The sequence below is a fragment of the Coffea eugenioides genome, chromosome 9, assembly GCF_003713205.1.
Source record: "Coffea eugenioides isolate CCC68of chromosome 9, Ceug_1.0, whole genome shotgun sequence".
NCBI lineage: Eukaryota > Viridiplantae > Streptophyta > Magnoliopsida > Gentianales > Rubiaceae > Coffea > Coffea eugenioides.
Genome location: NC_040043.1, coordinates 7,180,083 through 7,199,822, shown reverse-complemented (window position 1 = coordinate 7,199,822; position 19,740 = coordinate 7,180,083). Strand labels below are relative to the sequence as shown.

At 36.4% G+C, this 19,740-nt stretch overlaps 3 protein-coding genes across 3 annotated transcripts; all 3 read left to right on the top strand.

Annotated features, from left to right (window-relative positions):
- The first annotated feature begins 2,741 nt into the window (after nt 1-2,741).
- LOC113783551 (phosphatidate cytidylyltransferase, mitochondrial) lies at nt 2,742-7,448 on the top strand. The gene is made up of 11 exons (XM_027329716.1): nt 2,742-2,856; nt 3,124-3,263; nt 3,392-3,448; nt 3,555-3,617; nt 3,709-3,777; nt 4,020-4,112; nt 4,306-4,410; nt 4,487-4,564; nt 5,438-5,566; nt 6,324-6,429; nt 6,584-7,448. Exons 2-11 carry the CDS (start codon nt 3,126-3,128, stop codon nt 6,766-6,768), a joined length of 1,023 nt encoding a protein of 340 aa, XP_027185517.1. The 5' UTR covers nt 2,742-2,856; nt 3,124-3,125; the 3' UTR covers nt 6,769-7,448.
- Nucleotides 7,449-8,791: 1,343 nt separating this feature from the next.
- On the top strand, nt 8,792-13,404 carry LOC113783382 (phosphoribosylglycinamide formyltransferase, chloroplastic-like). The gene is made up of 5 exons (XM_027329504.1): nt 8,792-9,982; nt 10,524-10,632; nt 11,513-11,689; nt 12,332-12,458; nt 12,917-13,404. Exons 1-5 carry the CDS (start codon nt 9,619-9,621, stop codon nt 13,028-13,030), a joined length of 891 nt encoding a protein of 296 aa, XP_027185305.1. The 5' UTR covers nt 8,792-9,618; the 3' UTR covers nt 13,031-13,404.
- Nucleotides 13,405-16,081: 2,677 nt separating this feature from the next.
- On the top strand, nt 16,082-17,964 carry LOC113783217 (cationic amino acid transporter 5-like). Its single transcript, XM_027329291.1, has one exon. The coding sequence runs from the start codon at nt 16,160-16,162 to the stop codon at nt 17,921-17,923; it is 1,764 nt and encodes a 587-aa protein (XP_027185092.1). The 5' UTR covers nt 16,082-16,159; the 3' UTR covers nt 17,924-17,964.
- The last annotated feature ends 1,776 nt before the right edge of the window (nt 17,965-19,740 follow it).

Below are 19,740 nucleotides of genomic sequence, written 5' to 3'. Positions count from 1 at the left end.
AACCATGGATGATTTGCCAGTGGTTTTGTAGCGGCCGGGGACGTGTCATCAAAATTGCACCGCTGCGGGTTGTATGAAGGAATGAACGCACGCGCCTTTATAACTGACGGGGTCACATATAGCAATGATAAAGCTTGACTCGAGGTGGAGCAGTTTAACTATTCTGTTCAAAGTTCATTCAATTTTTTGAAAGTTCATCTATTTTTTTTTAATAATGTATATATTGTTAACGTATATAAAATTTAGAATAAATTACATATTTTATCACTCTATTTCAATTTGTTTTTTGAGCGAACTTAAGTTCGATTTCAAACATTCTATTTTTTTACACGGTCGAACTTGAGTTTTGAAATCGACAGTTCATTGAGTTCAAGTTCAAACTCCAATAATACATGTTCAAGTTCAAGTTCGACCTTTTGAAAGTTCATCCATATTTTTTTATAATATATACACTGTCAACGTATATAAAATTTAGAATAAATTACATATTTTATTACTTTATCTCAATTTGTTTCTTAAGTGAACTCAATCTCGATCTCAAACACTCCATTTTTTTACACGGTCGAATTCAAGATTTGAAATCGAGAGTTCATTGAGTTCAAGTTCAAATTCGAACTTAGATAATACACTTTGATCTCGAGCTTGAATACACTAGTATTCTAATTTGATTGAACTCGAATACACGAGTCAGATGCGACCAAACTAACACGACTTTTGCTGCACGTAGGATGTTTGGGAGGAGAGATTTGACCAGAAAAGAAAAGAAAATAACAGAGGGAATTAATTTTCCACTGGTTTTTGAGATTTTTGATATCAGAAAATAAAGGAAATTGACTGATTTGATCAGATCCTTTTTGAAGTTACATTAGAAAAGTTTTTCCCCCAATTTTGGCCTAATTTGGACGGAAAATGGAAAAGTGGCTACAAATTTTTCTCAAAATACCAATTATATCCTTAAATGGTTATTGAACAAAATTTTAATAACATATATATCCAAAATCTTTCAACTTTCTTCTTTAAATTCTCGAACGACATCAAAATCTCTTCTTTTCTTTTCCTATCCTTTCTTTTCTTTCCTAACTTAAGTTTCTTTTTTTTTTTTTCTTTTCTATCCTAAACTCCCAAACTAGCTATTAGAGTTCTTGCCATATCGCAGTCACGCGCCATAAGAGCGTCCCAATGTCTGGCAGACAATTGCACCGATAGTTTCATCGCCTAGATTTCTGAATTCCTTCCTCTGCCTGTTTTCTTAAAATCCACTGCAATTACCCCTAAGATTGTGGCACATTTGTCCAGAAAATGAATTAGGATCGTGGTACGATGAACGCTTTTAAATTTTTTTAATTCAAAACTATGCCTGACGCTGCTGTTGGTAAGCAATTAATTTCGTATTCAGAACATTTGAATTCAAGTTACCCTACTAACTAAAGCATCATTGACTGACAAATTGAAAAACCACTCTACTGTGTAAATCATCTTGTATGCCAAACGGTGTGCATTCGTTCGTTCGACAGTGATTCAATTTTCGTGGATTTTCTTAACTTGGTTTGAGAACTCGAGTCAAACTTTTGACTAAGCCGCTCGTAAGCTATTTGCGAGCGACTTGACTTGATTGCACTCCTATGCATGCGTCTCGTTCGACGGTGATTTAGTTTCTGTCGATTTTCTTGACTTGGTTAGACTTTTTTTAGATAAGTTAACATAAGAGTAGAAATAGAAATAGTATAAAAATTGCTTATTGACGAAAAAAAACTAGTATGCCATATGACATGTTATGGGTTTGTAAAGGAGTGAGCTGCATTATTCTGTTTGATATCCTTTGGCACTATCGCTATTTTCCAAAGAGTAATGAAAAAATGGTTGCAACAGCTTTCTTACATGTCATATTACAAAATAGTGTTTGGATAGTAGTTTATTTGAGATAATTTTGTGAAAAAATACTGTAACACTTTTTTGATGTAATACATGTAAGATAAAAAAAATGATTGAAAAAAGTCCACGGCTTGTGATTGAAAAATACTGTAGCACTTTTTCAAGTTCACAGTTTCAGCTTGTGTCCATGGCCAACCTCTGCATATTATTGATCTACAATATGGTACATCGGATTAACTTAACTCCACTTTCCATCATTGAACTCGTATCATTTTCTAACTTTGCATTTTAAAATCTTAATTTTGGATACTTTATGTTCTAAATTCTCAAATTTATCTCATTTAAATCAAATCAATAACAACATTAGAAAAGTTAACAGTATATGTGATTAGTGGTTACAACATACCGGTAATTGAGGTGGGTAATAGCCCACCAATTTGTTGTAGCCTTTTCTTTCCCCTTTTTTTTTTTTGGTTTTTCGAGAAATTTTTGGATTCAGCAGCTAGCAACTAAGGGAAAAAAAATATAAATGATCTGAAGTTGCGTAAAGTGTATCTAGTTTTTTTTTTAAAAAAAATTTAAAATAAATAAAATTTTTCTAGGGAATTTTAAAATAAATAACTATCATCTTGTTGTACGTTGTTCATTAACTAAATACTTGAAGAATTTTTAGTCAAGCTTGTTCAATATTTGGCCGTTTATTGGCTCAAATCACAAATGAGCTCTTCCAGTTGGGCCTTGATCATTTCCTGTCTAACCCACCAAATGGTATGCGTGCGTTTGAGCAATCGAGTCAGGATGCTAAAAAGACATGCCCAGCCCAGCCTAGCCTAACATTGACCCAACCGCCATTTCTCCATCTTCAAACTTCAAGCCGTTCCACCAAGAAAAAAGGGCGAGAAACAAAGGACCCAGAAAAGTTTCCACTTTCCTCGGTGAAGCTGCATTTCTATGCTTAACACGATTGCATTTTTACCACTTCAGGTATGGATTGAAGCCAATTATATTATAACAAACGTAGAATGAATGCAAAAGGCGACCCTTTTCTTCTTCTTCCTCCCATAAATAAAGTTCATTACTTTGAACAAGCATTTGCATACCACTTGTTCGACGAAATTCCCCAGTCAAATTTAGTGTATATGCAAGATACTTGAAAAAGCCCTTAATTCCATTAGTGGACAGTAGTGAAGAAGGATAAGCTTAATTCAATTTGGTTCACACTCTTTTTTTTTATTATTGAATTTGCTGCAGGAATGGAACCGGCTCATGATAAAGATAAATCAGAGAACGAGAAAAGTGGAGCAGAGCTAAATGGTTTGCTGGAAATTCTACCCCCAGTTGAGTTCTGTTGTGTTTATGGTTCCACTCTCCATCCAAACAATCTCGACAAGGTTTTCACTTCTTCCCTTTTCTCCACCATGTTTTGCAGCAATGATCACTTGAATACTCTTGTGCAACATTTTCAGGTTTCTTTCATTAACTTGTGTGTTTCTTTGTTTAATTTTGTTTGGTTGTGCAGAACTCGATGATAGATTGCATTATTGGTGTGTCTGATCCTGAGAAATGGCATTCTGAGGTATGCAGTTGGATTGCTTTGTGCTGCATCTTTATTTATATTGCTTTATGTCTCTCATGAACTCGGTGAACCATGCTGATTTGTCTACTCCCTGTTTTAAATGAAGAACTTGAAGATGAATAGGAATCACTATGCTTCATGGTTGGTGCACTTCGGTGGTGCAAGGCTGGTGCTACTCTTGCTTGATTTTTGACTAAGATTTACTTATTTAATTTGGTTTAAGTTGAATTATATAAATGATTTCGATCATATGATAATAGATTGCTGGCGTAGCTGATGATATTGGCGTTGGCGTGCACTTCAATCCATTTGTTTCGTTGAATGATAAGGTATCTACCATTTCAAATGAATGCGTATATTTTTCTTTTGTCCGTCGAAAACATATAGAGTGTATGGTTTTGGTTGATGATATGAGCTGGCATGTGTCTCTTTTGTGTGCTTTTAGTGCGAGGAATTGAACACACCACAACTCTGTGAAGTTCAAGTGGTTGTTGACTTACATTTACATGGGTTCTATCAATGCCTTGCGGTATATCTTTCTTGTAATTTTACCTTTAACTGATTTTGGCAGATGTATAAGTATGGAGTTGTTAGAATGGATGACTTGATTAACGACATTCTGGGATGGCAGAGATTCTACCTTTGTGGCCGCTTGCAAAAACCTGTATGTTTTATTTCAAAGTGCTCCAATTTTCAATGAATTGCTTTTTCTGGTAGGACTTGGCTTGTGAAGTTTTCATGGAAATGTTTTCCATTATACTTAAATTTAGAAAATGTCCATTTGCATTTCATCTTTAAATGCTTAATAAGTTGCACTGAAGCTTATATCACATTCGAATATATCATTTTGCTTGTAGGTAAATATCATCATGGATAGTTTGGATCTTGAAAATCTGAATCACATTAATCTGAGGGCTGCAACTTCTGCTGCTCTTCTCCTTTTGCCATCCAAGTTTACAGAGGTTTGCTGGTTTGTGATGTTTTATGTTTGATTCATAAACTTATCTTCTGTCTTCTAAAAATTGGCATGTTTTGCAGGAGGATCTATATGCCAAAATATGTAGCCTATCATATATGGGCGACTTAAGAATGCTCTTTGCTGAAGACAAAAATAAAGTAAGCTGATTGAAACTCTGGGAGATTTGCAGTAGATATGGCTTTTGGTAGCACAAGAAAAGCTCTATCTTCTCCTTCTACACGTCTTTTGTCACATGGAATTATCAACAGCTTACAGATCCTTTCTTTTCTTGTTGGTTTTATCATACAAGATGGACATGGCTTCTGTTTCTGGCACCTATTTTGACAAAGTTTAAACATATATCTTTCCTCGATTCTTAATCAAATCAATAGTTTTCTCCAATGTTTTATTTTGTGTGCTATATCACCAACTAGGTACTAGTTTAAGAAACAGCAGACTTTGGCTCTCCTGATGGCATTAAGTTGTGCACTTCTTACAATATTTTCCCCTAACAAGTAGGGCTGGATCCTGAAATCCTTGTTGGTGTTCTGAACGATCATTGGCAGCGTCCTTGGTATTTAGACCATGTAAGTCGAGTTATTAAGGGCTTCTGTGTAAGGTACCAATCATAGGAGTGGATCAAATATAGCGATTCTTATAAGCCAGTTGATACTTTATCTAGTTATAGCATCAGCTGTCAAACTGATTTAAATTTTGTCTTCAAGTGATGTTCCTTTCTTAACAGTAGGACTGATTAGACTTGACAGGCTGGGGTCCACTTGTTCTTGTGGTTGAGTTGGAGGTCAGGTTTATGCCCGCCTCCATTCCTGAAATTCTCTAAGTTCTTGAAAAAGTGCCAGAGAACCATGCCTAAAGCTCCACCATCAAAGGTGTTATTCCCTGAAATAAATTTTTAGAAATGACTTTTATATGGCATAGCTGTAAGCTTGAGAAGATTTAGGGCGATGCTGGTTCTTTTGTTTATTTGAGTATCATCATTCTATTTAACAGAAATGCCAATCTGTCCACAGGTGAAAAAGATTGTCCAAGGGCAGTTCAGTTTGTTTCATAGAATGTATAACCCTTTCCTTGAAGAATATGCAGCCAAGGACTTGTTGAGACTTTCATCTTCTGGTGATGCTCAAGTAACTATATCTCAGGTAGGTATGTCTAAATTTTTTAGCTAGCTACATGAATTTAACTCATTCTTCCAGTTCTTGTTATCTTTCAATTCAATTTTTTTTGTTAAACATTTAAACTCAACTCAATTTTCCCTCACCTATCATTTCTGTGATCAAGTTATGTCCTCTAGCTTGCCAAAAATATTGGCTTGGACAATCAGTAGTCGGGACCTCTTCACTGATTTACTTTGTAATTGAATGCTGTATGACTAGCATCATTGTGTTTTCTTTGAAAAGGTCAAATCTTATTGATGTTATCTGGCATGTAGTACACTTTTCTGTTTGTTCTTTGAAATGGAACACTTTTTGTCATCTATGTTAAGCATTCAATTTATCAAGTTTCAAATGACTGTCGACTGTCAGCTGCTTCTCACTTGTCTGAGCTTCTAAGGGAAACTTCTGATTTCTCAGATTTTCTTTATTGAGGCTATATTAGGTTTCATGTGATTTAAAGTACTCTAAGTTGGTGTACTTTTCTCTAGAGTCTGTTTACAAGATTAGTTACGTCTGTATCGGATATTCTCTACTTGTGACCAGTGAAATTTGATACTACGTAGTCTGAAAGTGCATGTTTATAGTCAAACCTGGTCTCAGAAGATCTGATATTTATTATGTATTGAATTTGAAATTCAACTTTCGCACATATGTCATGGATCCAATAGTAATAGTGTATACACTATCAGTGTATATAAGATTTACTCTTTTTCTAATATATACTTTGAACTGTTAAAATAAGGATTGTGGGTCATCTGCTGCTTCAAAACTTGTCTCTTCTCTTCCACCACCAATCAGAAGTCAAATGGGGATAAAACTTGGAGAGAAGAAAATACTGGATGAATTGGGTATGGACCTTCATTCATTCATTTGTTTAGTTGGTCTTGGTATGATGTTACTTATTTTATGGATTAATGTGTCACATGCTCTACAAGTTGTTAATTTGGACCTCCACGTGGCCTTTTGTGTATACAACTAAGGTATATGGCATTTGGTTTGTAGGTCGAGTTAAACAAGAAGTTGTAATTGGTTCAAAAGAAGAGGCTGCACAGTGTATGCAGAAGCTTCTTAGGAACAAAGTTATGATTTCAAGTGCAAGGCAGGCTGTTGCTGGCCTATTGACAGTTGGTGTATTTGGCGGAGCTCGATATGTTAGTAAAAAAATGCAGAAGGCCTGGAAATCTTAGATATAATCTCTATTCAGAGAACCAAGGAGTTGAAGGGGCTCTACCATTTGTGAAGACCTGCCCAGTCCATTTTTTATTGTCTAAGATGGTCAGGGAAGAAGAAGGAAAAGACAGAGAAAAAGAAGGCTCCCTCCTGCACCAGACTCACCAGAAGTCAAAATCCTCAAGGAGAGTGATACAAGAACATATTTCTCCTTTTGCTGAAATAGGTCCGAAGAACAATTTTGAGAGAATGATGGTCGGGAAGGGTCAACCAAAGAAAAGAAAATGTGCTTTACGTGTATGTCTTTTGTAGACGCAGATGAAGCGACGGTAAATGTGGATCAAATAGCAAGTTTTCGTCTGTGAACAGCGAACATGTTAAGCCTACGAAAATTGCTATTAGAACATGGATTTTGTACAACAGGAATTTCATTGTTAGACATGATGAAGAAGCTTTGTGGCAAATCTTGCCGATGAGCGCCCAACATTTTGTATTCCTGCCTGTGAACAAAGGCAAAAAACAGCAGGAGAAGGAATCCTTCAATCTCCAGATATCAGTTAATTGTCTCTTTACAATCAGATGTCTGCAAATAGAAGTCCTGTTTCTCTCAATTGCAAAATCCATTTCAGAGATGGTTGTCATTGCTTCTGTAATCTTAGCTTCTGTGCAAAAAGATTTACTGGAATTGTCATAGTACTTGTTGCTGCTGTGGCAACAGCCTACTTTTGTTACTCTACTAAGCTAATTTTTACCAAAGTTTATAGAGTCGGAAATCTGCATCTGCACTGAATAGTTTTGCAGCATCGGATTGTAGAATAATGCACGATCCTATCAAAAAAAAAAAAAAATGCAGAGATGCAACATTTAGTATGGGGAGAAGAACACATTTACACCATTATCCTCTTTTTCATTGGAAAATATTTCAAATCAATGAATGAAATTCTCACCATGATCCTCTCTTTTATATGATCACCATTCTAACTGAAATTCTATCCGTTCTTGTTTGTATTCACAAAAACGTTACATTATTTTTTCCCCTAGATTGTTTTGTGTCAGCTACTACTCTTCCATTAATTATCTCAAGTCATCCTAATTTTTCGTGGTTACTCACTTCTGATTTTTCTTTTCTTGCCACTTCAAACATATTTCAGAATACCCTTATCAATAACTATGCTTGGGAATGCTGAGAAAATTTAAAAGAAAATCTGTAAGAAAAATGAAATAAGGGAGATAATAAATAATAATAATAATAGAAAACTACCCAATAAACATATTTTTTTTTGGGTAAACAACAAAAAAGTTCTATGTGGTATGGCTATCTTACAGAAAAACTCCTTGTGATTTTAAATCATACGTGTTGGTATCTCATGATTCAAAATGGATGAAAATCGTTAAAATAAACGGTTTTGAGTGAAATGACAGAAATGCTCTAATAGTATAAGCAAAAATAACCTAAAACAAACGATTTTTGATTCATTAGTTTTATTCACTAATAATATAAGCAAAAAAGTTGCTTTCTACAAGTTTGGAGCGAATTTGAAGAAGAATCATAGTTGTTTTATTAAGGTATGAGGGACAAAATGGGTATTTCAGGTCAAAATTTACCTTAAAAAGCTATTTTTTGGAAGAACCGCAAGCATTTCCAGCATGTTTACATCAAACACATTAAATTTAACAATTTCTGTTAATTTTTTCACTTTATATCAAACCATGAGGTACTGATGTGTATAATTTAAAATCATATGAGACTTTTCTATAAAATAGCTATACTAGGAGTAGGCCTGTCAACGGTCCGGATCCAGACCCGGACCCAATCGGATCCGGCAAATAATTTCGGGTACGGATAGGAATATAATTCTGTTACCTGGACCTGGATCCGGATCCGTTTTATCAAACATAAAAACGATCAGATACGAATATATTCCGATCCTTATTCGACCTGGATCGAATATAATTTAATTAATAATTTAAAAAAATATATTTATCACTATAATACTCCAACTTTACTTCAATTTGTTATCCAAACAGGCTAAACCCTGATACCCCATTTTAGACGAGCGCCGCATGTCTCTCTCACTCTCTCTTCTCTTTTGTTGTCCCCAATTTTAGCCGTCCCCTTTTCAAGCTTCAAAGAGGAGCAAGGCAAAATCTAAGCTTCCAGTCCATCGCCTCTCTTTCTCATCGGCCCCGGGCAATTAGTTAAAAGGAAGGAAGGAAAGAAGCGGTTGCAATGCCCAAACCAATTTAAAAAAAAAAAAATAAAATCGGAAAGGATCTATTTGCAGTGAAAAAAGCCAGGTTGGGTTTTGTTTTGCATTTTTCTATTTCTGGGTCTGTTAACTGTTAAGGAAATAGAAGGGAGAGGGAGTTTTTCTTCTCGGAAATGTAAATACGCTACTACATTGATGGATTGATAGAGCAAAAGAAAAAGAAGCAGAAGAAAGAGAAGTGAGAGAGCAGTTATTGTTTAGTTGGTTTAAATGCAGTCTGCAGTGGACTGTATTGGTGGGGACCGTGGGGTATATTCATCCTCCATTCTTCATTGTTCATTCCTGCGGCTGCTTCCTTCATCATTTCTACCTCCTGCTCTCCAAAACAACAATTAAGCAACAGGAGGCACTTTTATCGCCTCGATTTCCCACCTCTATTTTTCTACTTCGGACTTTCTTTACGGGATTGCTCTGCTCACTTCTATTGATGCATATTTTCCTTTTTTTAAAAAAAAAATTAAACCAATTTCTTTTATTAAGGTGGTTCAGCTTTGTACCGTCTCTCTCTCTTTTTTGCGGGTAGGCCGACCCGGATCCGAGACCCGTAGAATCCGGTTCCGGAACATAAAGAAGAGACCCGTCGGTAAACGGGTCGAAATGGATGCTCACAGCTCAGTTTTTGGAAATTATTCTACCATTAATAGTCCTAAAACCCAGTGTTATGCTTTAAAGCCTGTGGCTTTTTCAAGTTCAAAACATGTTCTCTTGAGGACCCATTTATCTTTTCCTTCAAATATTGCAATTACGGAGAAAAGATTGAGGATAAGAGCTAGTGTTGAGGAGGTACACAGTGAAATAGTTGGTCCTAATGTGCTTGAGGATAGTGTAAAAGCAAAAGTTAGGAGGAAAAATCTAGCTGTTTTTGTTTCTGGTGGAGGTTCCAATTTCAAGTCACTTCATGAGGCAACTGTCAATGGCTTTATTCATGGAGACATTTCTGTCTTGATCACCAATAAACCTGGTATTGAAAGCATGGTGTTTCATTTGTTTGCTTCTCCACTTCAATTGTTGCATGTTATGTTTTTGTGATATTCAATGCTTCATTGTAGGATGTTTTCAGCTTTACCATTTGTTTTGGTTTATTTAGATATGAATTGCATAGTTTTCTTCCTTTACAGATTCATGCTAGTGTGCATTGCCTCCATAACTCTTTGAAGAATGATTTGGGAAAGCAGAAATAATCAAGCTATCTGGGCTACCTCTAGTCATACATGTTTAAAGGTTTTAGCAATTTTGTTTAGGAACACTTGTAGAGAAGGTTTTGTGAAGATTATGCCATGATAAGTTTGTGAAAGGAGATTAATGAACTGAATACCAAGATTCTTGTGATAATAAAGGCTTTATGGATTTATAGCATTCTAGATCCATTTTAGTATAAACTAATAAAATCAAGGTCCTACGTGTTTGTTTGTATCAAACAAGCTAGTGGTGGAGTGTCAAAAGTTTAAGTTCATATGCTGTCTCCTGATCATTTTTTTCTAGTGACTTTTTATGCATAACAGACTGTGGAGGTGCAGAGTTCGCTAGAGATAAAGGCATCCCTGTCATTTTGTTCCCTAAGGTGAAAGATGGTTCTGTTTTGTCTTCCAAAGACCTTGTAAATGCTATTAGGTATTCCCTCCCTGCTTTATAGCGAGCATTTTTGCTATCACGTTTTGGGTGAAAATATGTCTTCTGGAAGTCCTTCTGCTGCCTAAATTCATTTTTAGGATTAATTTACTGGATACTCTGGCTGAAAGCTCTTGTTTGCTTTTGAATTTGCTTAAATAAAAGAAGAGTACTGGACATTGATTTCCATAATTTTAGTGTCTTCCTCTTAGATTATACAGTAAATAGAAGTATGAGGTACATGAAAGGCATTTGGTCTTGCAATATGACTGGTTCCTGATTTGAACTTGTCAGTTGGAACTTATATATGATTACTGTGATGAATTGTGTGCTTACTCTCACATGTACCCTCTTTGAAGTCTTTAGTAAAGATTATGGAAAAATGTGAAAACTATGGTAGTTATTAGAGCGTGTTTGAAATTGATTGGGCATGTGATTCGATTTCAAGGGGTTGTTTTCACATGTGGTGATATTTGCAAATTGGAAATGGAAAGGCAATGAAGATAGATGTGCATGATTCAAGTTACGAAAGTGATGTAATCTAAGAGGCTTGGATGGTAATAACGTACTTCTCCTTCCCCAAAGAGCATGAATTATTCTCTGAAATTTGTCCTTGAAAATTTGCATATCTTGATGGATATGAATGTATAATTGTGAAACCCATCCATGCTAAGTAAGTTTCTGTCATCAGCTAGTACATTTATCAGTCACTAATAGTATCCTCTATATTGACATCCCATCCAAACAAGATGAATTAACCCACAAAAGAAAAAGCAAAATCAAGAAAGATCAGGAAACCATAAAAAGAAAGAAAAAAGAAGTTAATGGCTATTTGTGCTTCGCCATTTCTCTTTTAATTCTCCCTGTGCCGTGAACTTGACAGAAGCTACAAGGTCGATTTCATTGTCTTAGCTGGCTACTTGAAGCTTATACCTACTGAGTTGATTCAAGCATTTCCAAGGTCCATACTGAACATTCATCCTTCACTTCTTCCAGCTTTTGGAGGCAAAGGTTATTACGGTATGAAGGTGCATAAGGCAGTCATTGCGTCTGGAGCAAGGTTAGTCCTCTCCCCACTGTCGTTGATGTCTAACTTCTTTTTCTTTTGGTTCTGTTAGTCCTTTGTCTTTGATGAAATTTTCCTTCAAAGTGTTAAGAAAATGTATGACGAGTATTCTCAGCAGTTCAATCTCTTTGACACTCCTTACCTATTAAAATGCTTTGAGTTTCCAGACTGAGCTGGATAATTTGTAAAATCCATCAATTCTAATGGCAGAGCTTCAAAGTTGCTTAGTTATCTGTCAGAGCATTATTTGTGGGTTGCAATAGTGCAAGCATAACCTGTCATTGAACTGATACCTGATATTTGTCAATGTATACTAAAGTATTTCAAACTCATGTTTTGCTTCTCTTTGCATCAAAAAATATTTGGTCTTCTCTTCTCTTTGTTTCCCATTTTCAATGCTTTTTTTTTTTTAAATGATTGGAGAAGAGGAAGGTAGTGGCTGGTGAGAAGAGATTTTTACTGTGAAACATCAGATCATGGGTCTATATATACTCCTCTTCTACGTGGATGTAGAACATATCTTTGCTGTTAGAATTCTATTAGGCTTAGCTGTTTTCAGTCAAGAGACTTTTATTTAAATTTTTATACCTTTCATATAGCAAGTAATTTCCTGTTATTTCTTTCGGTGTTTCTTAGATACTCGGGTCCCACAATACATTATGTGGATGAGGAGTATGACAGGGGTCGCATACTTGCCCAAAGGATTGTACCCGTGCTACCTAATGACACAGCAGAAGAGCTAGCTGCGAGAGTCCTCCATCAGGTAATGAAGTTTTATGTAAGGTTTTACACCCCAAATATGCAATTCTATGTTTCATTCAGATGTAGTAATGACTACCTGAAGAAAAGTTTATTGCTAATCTGTTTAGCACCATTACTGGTTCTTGCTTTTGAACTTCTTTTGTCTCAAACATATTAGTGCCTGGCTTGAATAAATTGACACCTGGTTAAAGTTTTTCACCATTGTTATGGCTTATCATCTGTATTCCTCCCCCCCCCATCCACTGCATTCCTTCATTGTATACTGTGCATGCTTTTCTTCAAATTGAGACTAGAAATCATAGAAGGGAAGAACAGAACAGGGATTAGAAAAGCTCAAGCCTGACACACTCTCTACTGTGATTTGAATTTTGTGTAATTCACCTCAAATTTGCTTTACACTGCACCTTTTTGCTGATATTTTCATCTTTGATGACATGGTTTTGTTTGTACTATTATTAGGAACATAAATTGTATAAAGAGGTTGTGGCAGCATTATGTGAAGAAAGGATAATCTGGCGGGAAGATGGTGTACCTTTGATCCAATGCAAAGAAAATCTTAGCGTTTATAAGTAGTGCTTTCAACCATCATTCAATCCCTTAAGAGAAAATCTTCATGCAAAAGCCCGTGGCTGCCTGTTCTTTTTGCTACAGTGTATGTATAAGCTATAATATTGTGTTGCACTTACTGCTAATGTGGGGTAGTAGATAATATGCTAGCTTTACAGCATATCTAGGTAAAAGAGAGTTGATTACCTGTAGGGGCTAAGTTTTCCCACATCTCTTGCTAATTGCCTATCAAGATGATGAATTTTACAATCTGGAAGAGTGTATTGAAAATGCGGCTTTTTCAAACTGACAGTTTACTGTTATTTCATTATCGCTGATGATTGCAGTAGTCAGCCTTGCTAGCTTCAATAGCGAGGTAAACTGTTGCCTTTGCTCTTGTATTATCCCATCCATTCGGTGTTCTACAGTGCTGGGCTATTGGCTGCTGCCACCATTGGTATTGTTGCATTTGTGTGGTAAATTTGCTGTTGTCTTAAAGTTGTTTGAGTTTATTAGCTTGTATATATATAAGTTTAACATGTGATTACATGCTCTATAAACTGCAGTTTTATGTAAAATGTGATAACATGCCTTGTGAACTTGTGATCACTTTCCCATACTCAGAAAAGGTAAACAAAAAGGAAACAAAACAGGTGGAAAACTACCTTCAAGATGGTGGAAAGTTTCATACTTGGTTGCTAGAAAATCCTAATACAACTCCAGTTGGATACAAACTTTGCCTCTTAATTACAAGATTCAGTTGAAGTATAAAGCTAATGAATGTGAAAGATGGAGAGTTACAAAGTTCCCCTTTGGTAATTTGGAATGGCAAAAGACATGAGACTCTTATGATGGTGCAAATGATAGGCCACCAATTCTTTAACTGGAAAAAGGAGATTTGCTATAAAACTCTAACTCCCCAAGCAACAGACACACAAATAATTCCTTCATTAGCCGCAGACATAAATCATGACCAAGGCAACTCTACACCTCGAAACCAATAGCTTTTGAGTCTTGTGCTTGACCAAAAACGGAAAAAAGGAAAAAGAGAAAAAGGTCGTAATAGTCAAGAGTTTTTGTATTTTGATTCGTTGTGTATTCCAAAATGTTGACTTGAAAAGGCTATATAGACAAGAGGGTCGCAATTATCATTGGAATTGCATTGCTGTTCCAAAAGTCAAAAAATAGATCCGTCCTGGTCCATGAAAGAAAATAAATAATGGAGTATCATCATTCATCAATGACCATCACTGATTAGAATTTCAATGTCAAACAAGCCTGAGTTGGTGGGATCTCATCTGGTTTGCATCTTTGTGCTCACTGGCCAGGCCAGGAAGCTCACAATCATGCTGGATCAGCTCACAATTTTTTATGGGCATCTGATCCTGCTTTCTTTTGTTTTTTTGTTCTTTAATTTTTTTTTGGTGTGAAATGGTCATGATCATCTTGGAGGCCATGTTTCAATACAGACAACAAACAAGTCATTAACATCATACATAATCTCTCATTGTCACAAATTAGAGTGGTCCTAGGCAAAATGATATGGGATTTTCAGGAATTGAGGGGAAAAGAAGAAGAAAAGACACCAAGGGACGGCAAGATAGTACTGAGTTTGTTTGGATAAGAGTTTATTTGGATGATTTATTTGAGATATTTACTGTAACACTTTTTGTGATGTGATGTATGTGAGATAAAAAGGTGATTGAGATTTGTGAAAACAAATTAAACAAACCAAATTTGGCTTGTCCAAACAAACTCAGTGACTCTTCGTTCATTTCAAGATAAAGCAAGAGGCCTGACAAGTGACAAGTCAAAGACAATTCTTAATGTGGTTCACCCCACATAAGTAAGGTACTGAGAATGGAACAGGACAGGAAAATAAAGGCTGTATTTACATTGTATTTTTCATCATTTTTCATGAAAAAAATTATTGTAACAATTTGATATATGTAAAAGAAAAAGATATAAAAAAATGTGATCATAAAAAACGATAATATTTTCCAACGAAAACAAACAATTCAAACATGACCAAAGAAAAGTTAATGTCATATAAATGTTTTCTGCCATGAACCATGATTACTGTCTCGGTCTACTAGTCTAATCATAATTGATTGCAAAGACAAATGTTTAGGATAAGTTCAGATTCTTGGCTGTCATTTTTGTCTTCTCGTCCTTGGATTCTTTAAGAGCATGCAGGCATATGAGTCTGATCATGCCACTTGCTTATAATTTTTTGGGTTCAACCATCTTTGTTTCCAACGTTCTCAGATTTTTATGGCTGAAAAGTTAGAGGTAGAAAGCAACTGACCCCCAAAGAAACAAAAATCGAAATAACATGAAATGGAGCCTTTGCTCGTACTGTGTTTTTTAGCATTTTGAATGAAATGATTCTAACGTTTCGATAAAAAAAAAAAAAATGAAATGGAGGAAAGCAATATCAACCAAAAAATTGAGCACTATAACTCCTGAATATTTGATAAAACAGCCTTGAAATATGAAAGCTACCAGTTCAGAGTTTTCCACAGCCAAAGATAAATTAAATGCTTTGTGCAAGTGAACAGATAGCAAGACGATCACACTGAAGTCTTTTTAACTCTTGAAAAAGAGTAGTGATTTTAACTCTTGAACCAGTTAGGAAAAAGTCATGAGTCTTGACTTCTATTTGGAGGTTTGAAACTCTGCAGAATTGACTGCATCTCTCACAACTTAGGCTTATAATTGAGAAGGTTATAATCAACTTGAAAATATACCACGATGCATTTGACCAAACAATGAGAGGAACCCCACAGCTTGGACGTGTGTAATAATAGAAGGCAAACCTACCGCAATTTAAAGCACCTAGCAATCAGGATGAGATATTGTGGGTGGTCTTCTGCCCACATTAGATGACACTAGAGAAAATGGAAAAAATTAAAGAGGACAGGATCTTGGAAAATCAATAATAGAAGAAGACAAGAAACGCATTTAATCTGCCTATTTCACTCGGAATATCAAATTGCAAGTTGTTTGCTGGAGTACCCACATCTGTAATTAATTGGCATTAACAGAGCAAGACACAGATTATAGACCTCTTTACAAGTCTAATATCAATTGAAACAGATTGAACTCTAGCTTTGCTGTAGTCTTGAAAGCAAGTCACTTGAGAAAAGCTAGCAAATGGGGTCAGTCGGAAAAGAAAGTATCAATGAGGCTCAACCAAGGAGTTATTGGAGATGGAGCAAAAAAGACTTCTTTCCTGAAGAATCCTTCCAGAGCTGGAGTAACTACAGGTCTGCCTTATCACAGACTGGTCTTCGATTCAAGGACCGTCTTGTAGGTAGGTCTGATGATGCTAATGAAGTTGGGGAGGTCAGGAAAGAAAGCGAGAATGACATGAAAAAATGCCTGAGTTGGTGGGATCTCATCTGGTTTGGATTTGGCTCAGTTATTGGGGCTGGCATCTTTGTACTCACTGGCCAGGAAGCTCATAAGCATGCCGGACCGGCTATTGTGTTATCCTATGTTGCTTCAGGCATTTCTGCAATGCTGTCAGTCTTTTGCTACACTGAATTTGCAGTGGAAATTCCAGTAGCTGGAGGGTCATTTGCTTACCTCAGAGTAGAACTAGGAGATTTTGCAGCCTTCATTGCAGCAGGAAATATACTTCTTGAGTGCATGGTTGGAAATGCAGCAGTAGCAAGAGCTTGGACTTCATACTTTACAACCCTCCTTAATCGCCATACAAATTCATTGCGAATCCATACAAATCTTGCTGACGGATATAACCTGTTAGATCCAATTGCAGTTGTAGTTCTCGTAGTTGCCAGTACTATTGCCATGACCAGCACAAAGAAGACTTCATACTTCAATTGGATTGCATCTGCAATCAACAACATTGTAATTATATTTGTTATAATAGCAGGATTTGCTCATGCCGATACCACCAATCTGTCCCCCTTTTTGCCCCATGGTGCTGAAGGGGTCTTCCAAGCGGCAGCAATTGTATATTTTGCATATGGAGGATTTGACAACATAGCAACTATGGCTGAAGAGACGAGAAATCCATCAAGAGATATACCTCTCGGATTGCTTGGATCAATGTCACTGATCACAGTGATATACTGTCTGATGGCACTTTCACTTAGTATGATGCAGAAGTATACAGATATTGACCCAAATGCTGCCTATTCAGTTGCATTTCAGAGTGTGGGTATGAACTGGGCAAAGTATCTGGTTGCTCTGGGAGCTCTCAAGGGAATGACCACTGTTTTATTGGTAGGTGCACTTGGACAAGCACGATACATTACTCACATCGCGCGAGCACATATGATTCCTCCATGGTTTTCACTTGTCCATCCGGTGACAGGAACTCCTATATATGCTACTCTTTTGATCACCATTTCTGGTTCCTGTATCGCTTTCTTTTCAGGCTTAGATGTCTTGTCAAGTCTCTTATCGGTTAGCACCCTATTTATCTTCATGATGATGTCTGTTGCCCTTCTTGTGAGAAGGTACTATGCTAGAGGAATAACTCCTCAGAGGGATGCCTTGAAGCTGATGATCTTCTTAATTCTTATCATTGCTTCCTCCATGGGAACCTCTGCTTACTGGGGCTTAAATCCAAAAGGGTGGCTGGGTTACACTATGACAATTCCTCTCTGGTTTTTTGCGACTCTGGGGATTTCAGTTTTCTTGCCACAGCAGAGAGCACCAAAGGTCTGGGGTGTTCCACTTGTTCCGTGGCTGCCTTCCTTATCCATTGCTACAAATTTGTTTCTCATGGGATCTCTAGGTGCTGAGGCTTTCATAAGGTTTGGAATATGTACAGTGGTAATGTTGATTTATTATGTCTTTGTTGGTTTACATGCTACTTATGACTTGGCTCATCAAAAATCTTCGAAGACTGTTGATGAAGAAGATACAGGAAATCCCAACCCATAGATTAAATTAACTTTTATACAGTCTCATTATTGTTATCCAGTTCTAGAAAATATACTAGTGTACGTTCCAAGAATGTCTGTCAACGCGAATGATCTTATTACCTGAGGAAAAGAATATGTTGTTCTGCCAAAATAATAACCATCGATTGTCTGAAACAATTGTGCTTGACAATTGTTCAGATCCTTTGTTGCTGTGGTTATCCAATGCAAAGTTCAGGATGAAGTATCCTTTGAATTGTGAAAAGGCAGATATGGTATCCATTTCTTGTTTCCTGGTTGTGTAAAGTTGCTGCTGATATGGTCGTGAATTGCGAGATGCATATATTAATCTTTCCCCTAGTGGTATAGACTATGCTCACAGTTGCCTTCCCCCTGATGATTTCTAAACAGCAATCTTCCCTTTTTAGTGCATAAGTCGAGAAGTGATTTGAGTAGTATTTCAACCTATTCTACAGGTTTTTTCTTCAATTTTTTAGCACATATAGTGTCGACATTTTTGTCTACACTTCAAAAAAAGTTTATCAAAATGCTCCAAAAATTCCTGCAACAAAAGCATCGGTAGTCCACAAAGAAATCTATATCCGGAAAATAACTCCACCCTAACCTCAAAAGTGACATTATGCTAATCGAAGTTCACTATTTCAATCCTTTCTGGGGAGGATCAATGCACCAAGTCTCTTGATCTTCTTAGGAAACAGCCATCCTGTCCTTTCCTATGCTTAAAATATGTCATCCTTCCTAGAGTTTGTACATTTTGCAATGCCATATCTACAAAAGCAATTGCCTTCATAACCATATGGAATATTCTGACAAGAAGGAAACCTGTGACACAGTGGACACCACAAGATCAAATCTTATCTCATCTCCTTGTTAGTAAATTGCTCCACAGAAAAAGAGTTCAATGAACCAAATAAAAAATAAGTAGAATTCGTGCTCCTGCATATCGTTATACCTTAACAAAAGAGTCTCTCACACAAGTCTTCCACCAAACTATGTTTGGGATATTTTCTGCAAACCCAAAACATGGATGTTTCTTTGCCATGTCAGTATATGCAAGCTTAAAGCCCTCATGAACTCGTTTGTAGTCAGGACATGGCAAACCAACAGCTTTAGCTGCCATGCAGTAGTAATCACCAAGCTCGCCCTTATATGCTATCAGTGTACCAGTAACATCAAGTGTGACACAGCGCAACTTTGCTAGCGTAGACATTGTATAGTGGACTGAATCACAGGTCTGTGCTTTCGTAATTCAGAGCTTTACTTCAGAAGTTTTGTATCTAATTTTATCAGAATTCAGCAGGATAATGAAGCTATCGTTTGAACTGCACATTAGCAGCTTCCTGGACACATAAAAAACCTGCATCAGACAGTAAGATTGAGCTATTTATTCAGTCAGCCCATATGAGATTCATTACATTTCACGTCCATTGACCTGTTGTTATATATATCTTAAAATAGTTTTATAAGTAAGTTCTTGCAAAATGTTTCACCAGAAACTTAGAATGATTGATCTCTAAGCAATTATTTTCATCAGTTTGTCAAGCGGGTAAACCAACACCTGGGAACTACAAACTAGAGCACCCAAATTGTCCTTTTCAAGAAGCTATATCCAATAACTTGAACCAGTGCTCAACGCTAGATACTGAGAATTCAGGCTTAAGGCACTATTGGAAGAAAAAGGCAGCAGGGGAGGCAAATATGTGCGAGTTACTCTGAAAACTAAGAACATGGAATCCTTGCAGACTTAGATAGGATCTAGGGATTTGTAAAAGTTTGGAACATCCATCAATTGAAAGTGCAGACTTAGATTGTTGTAGG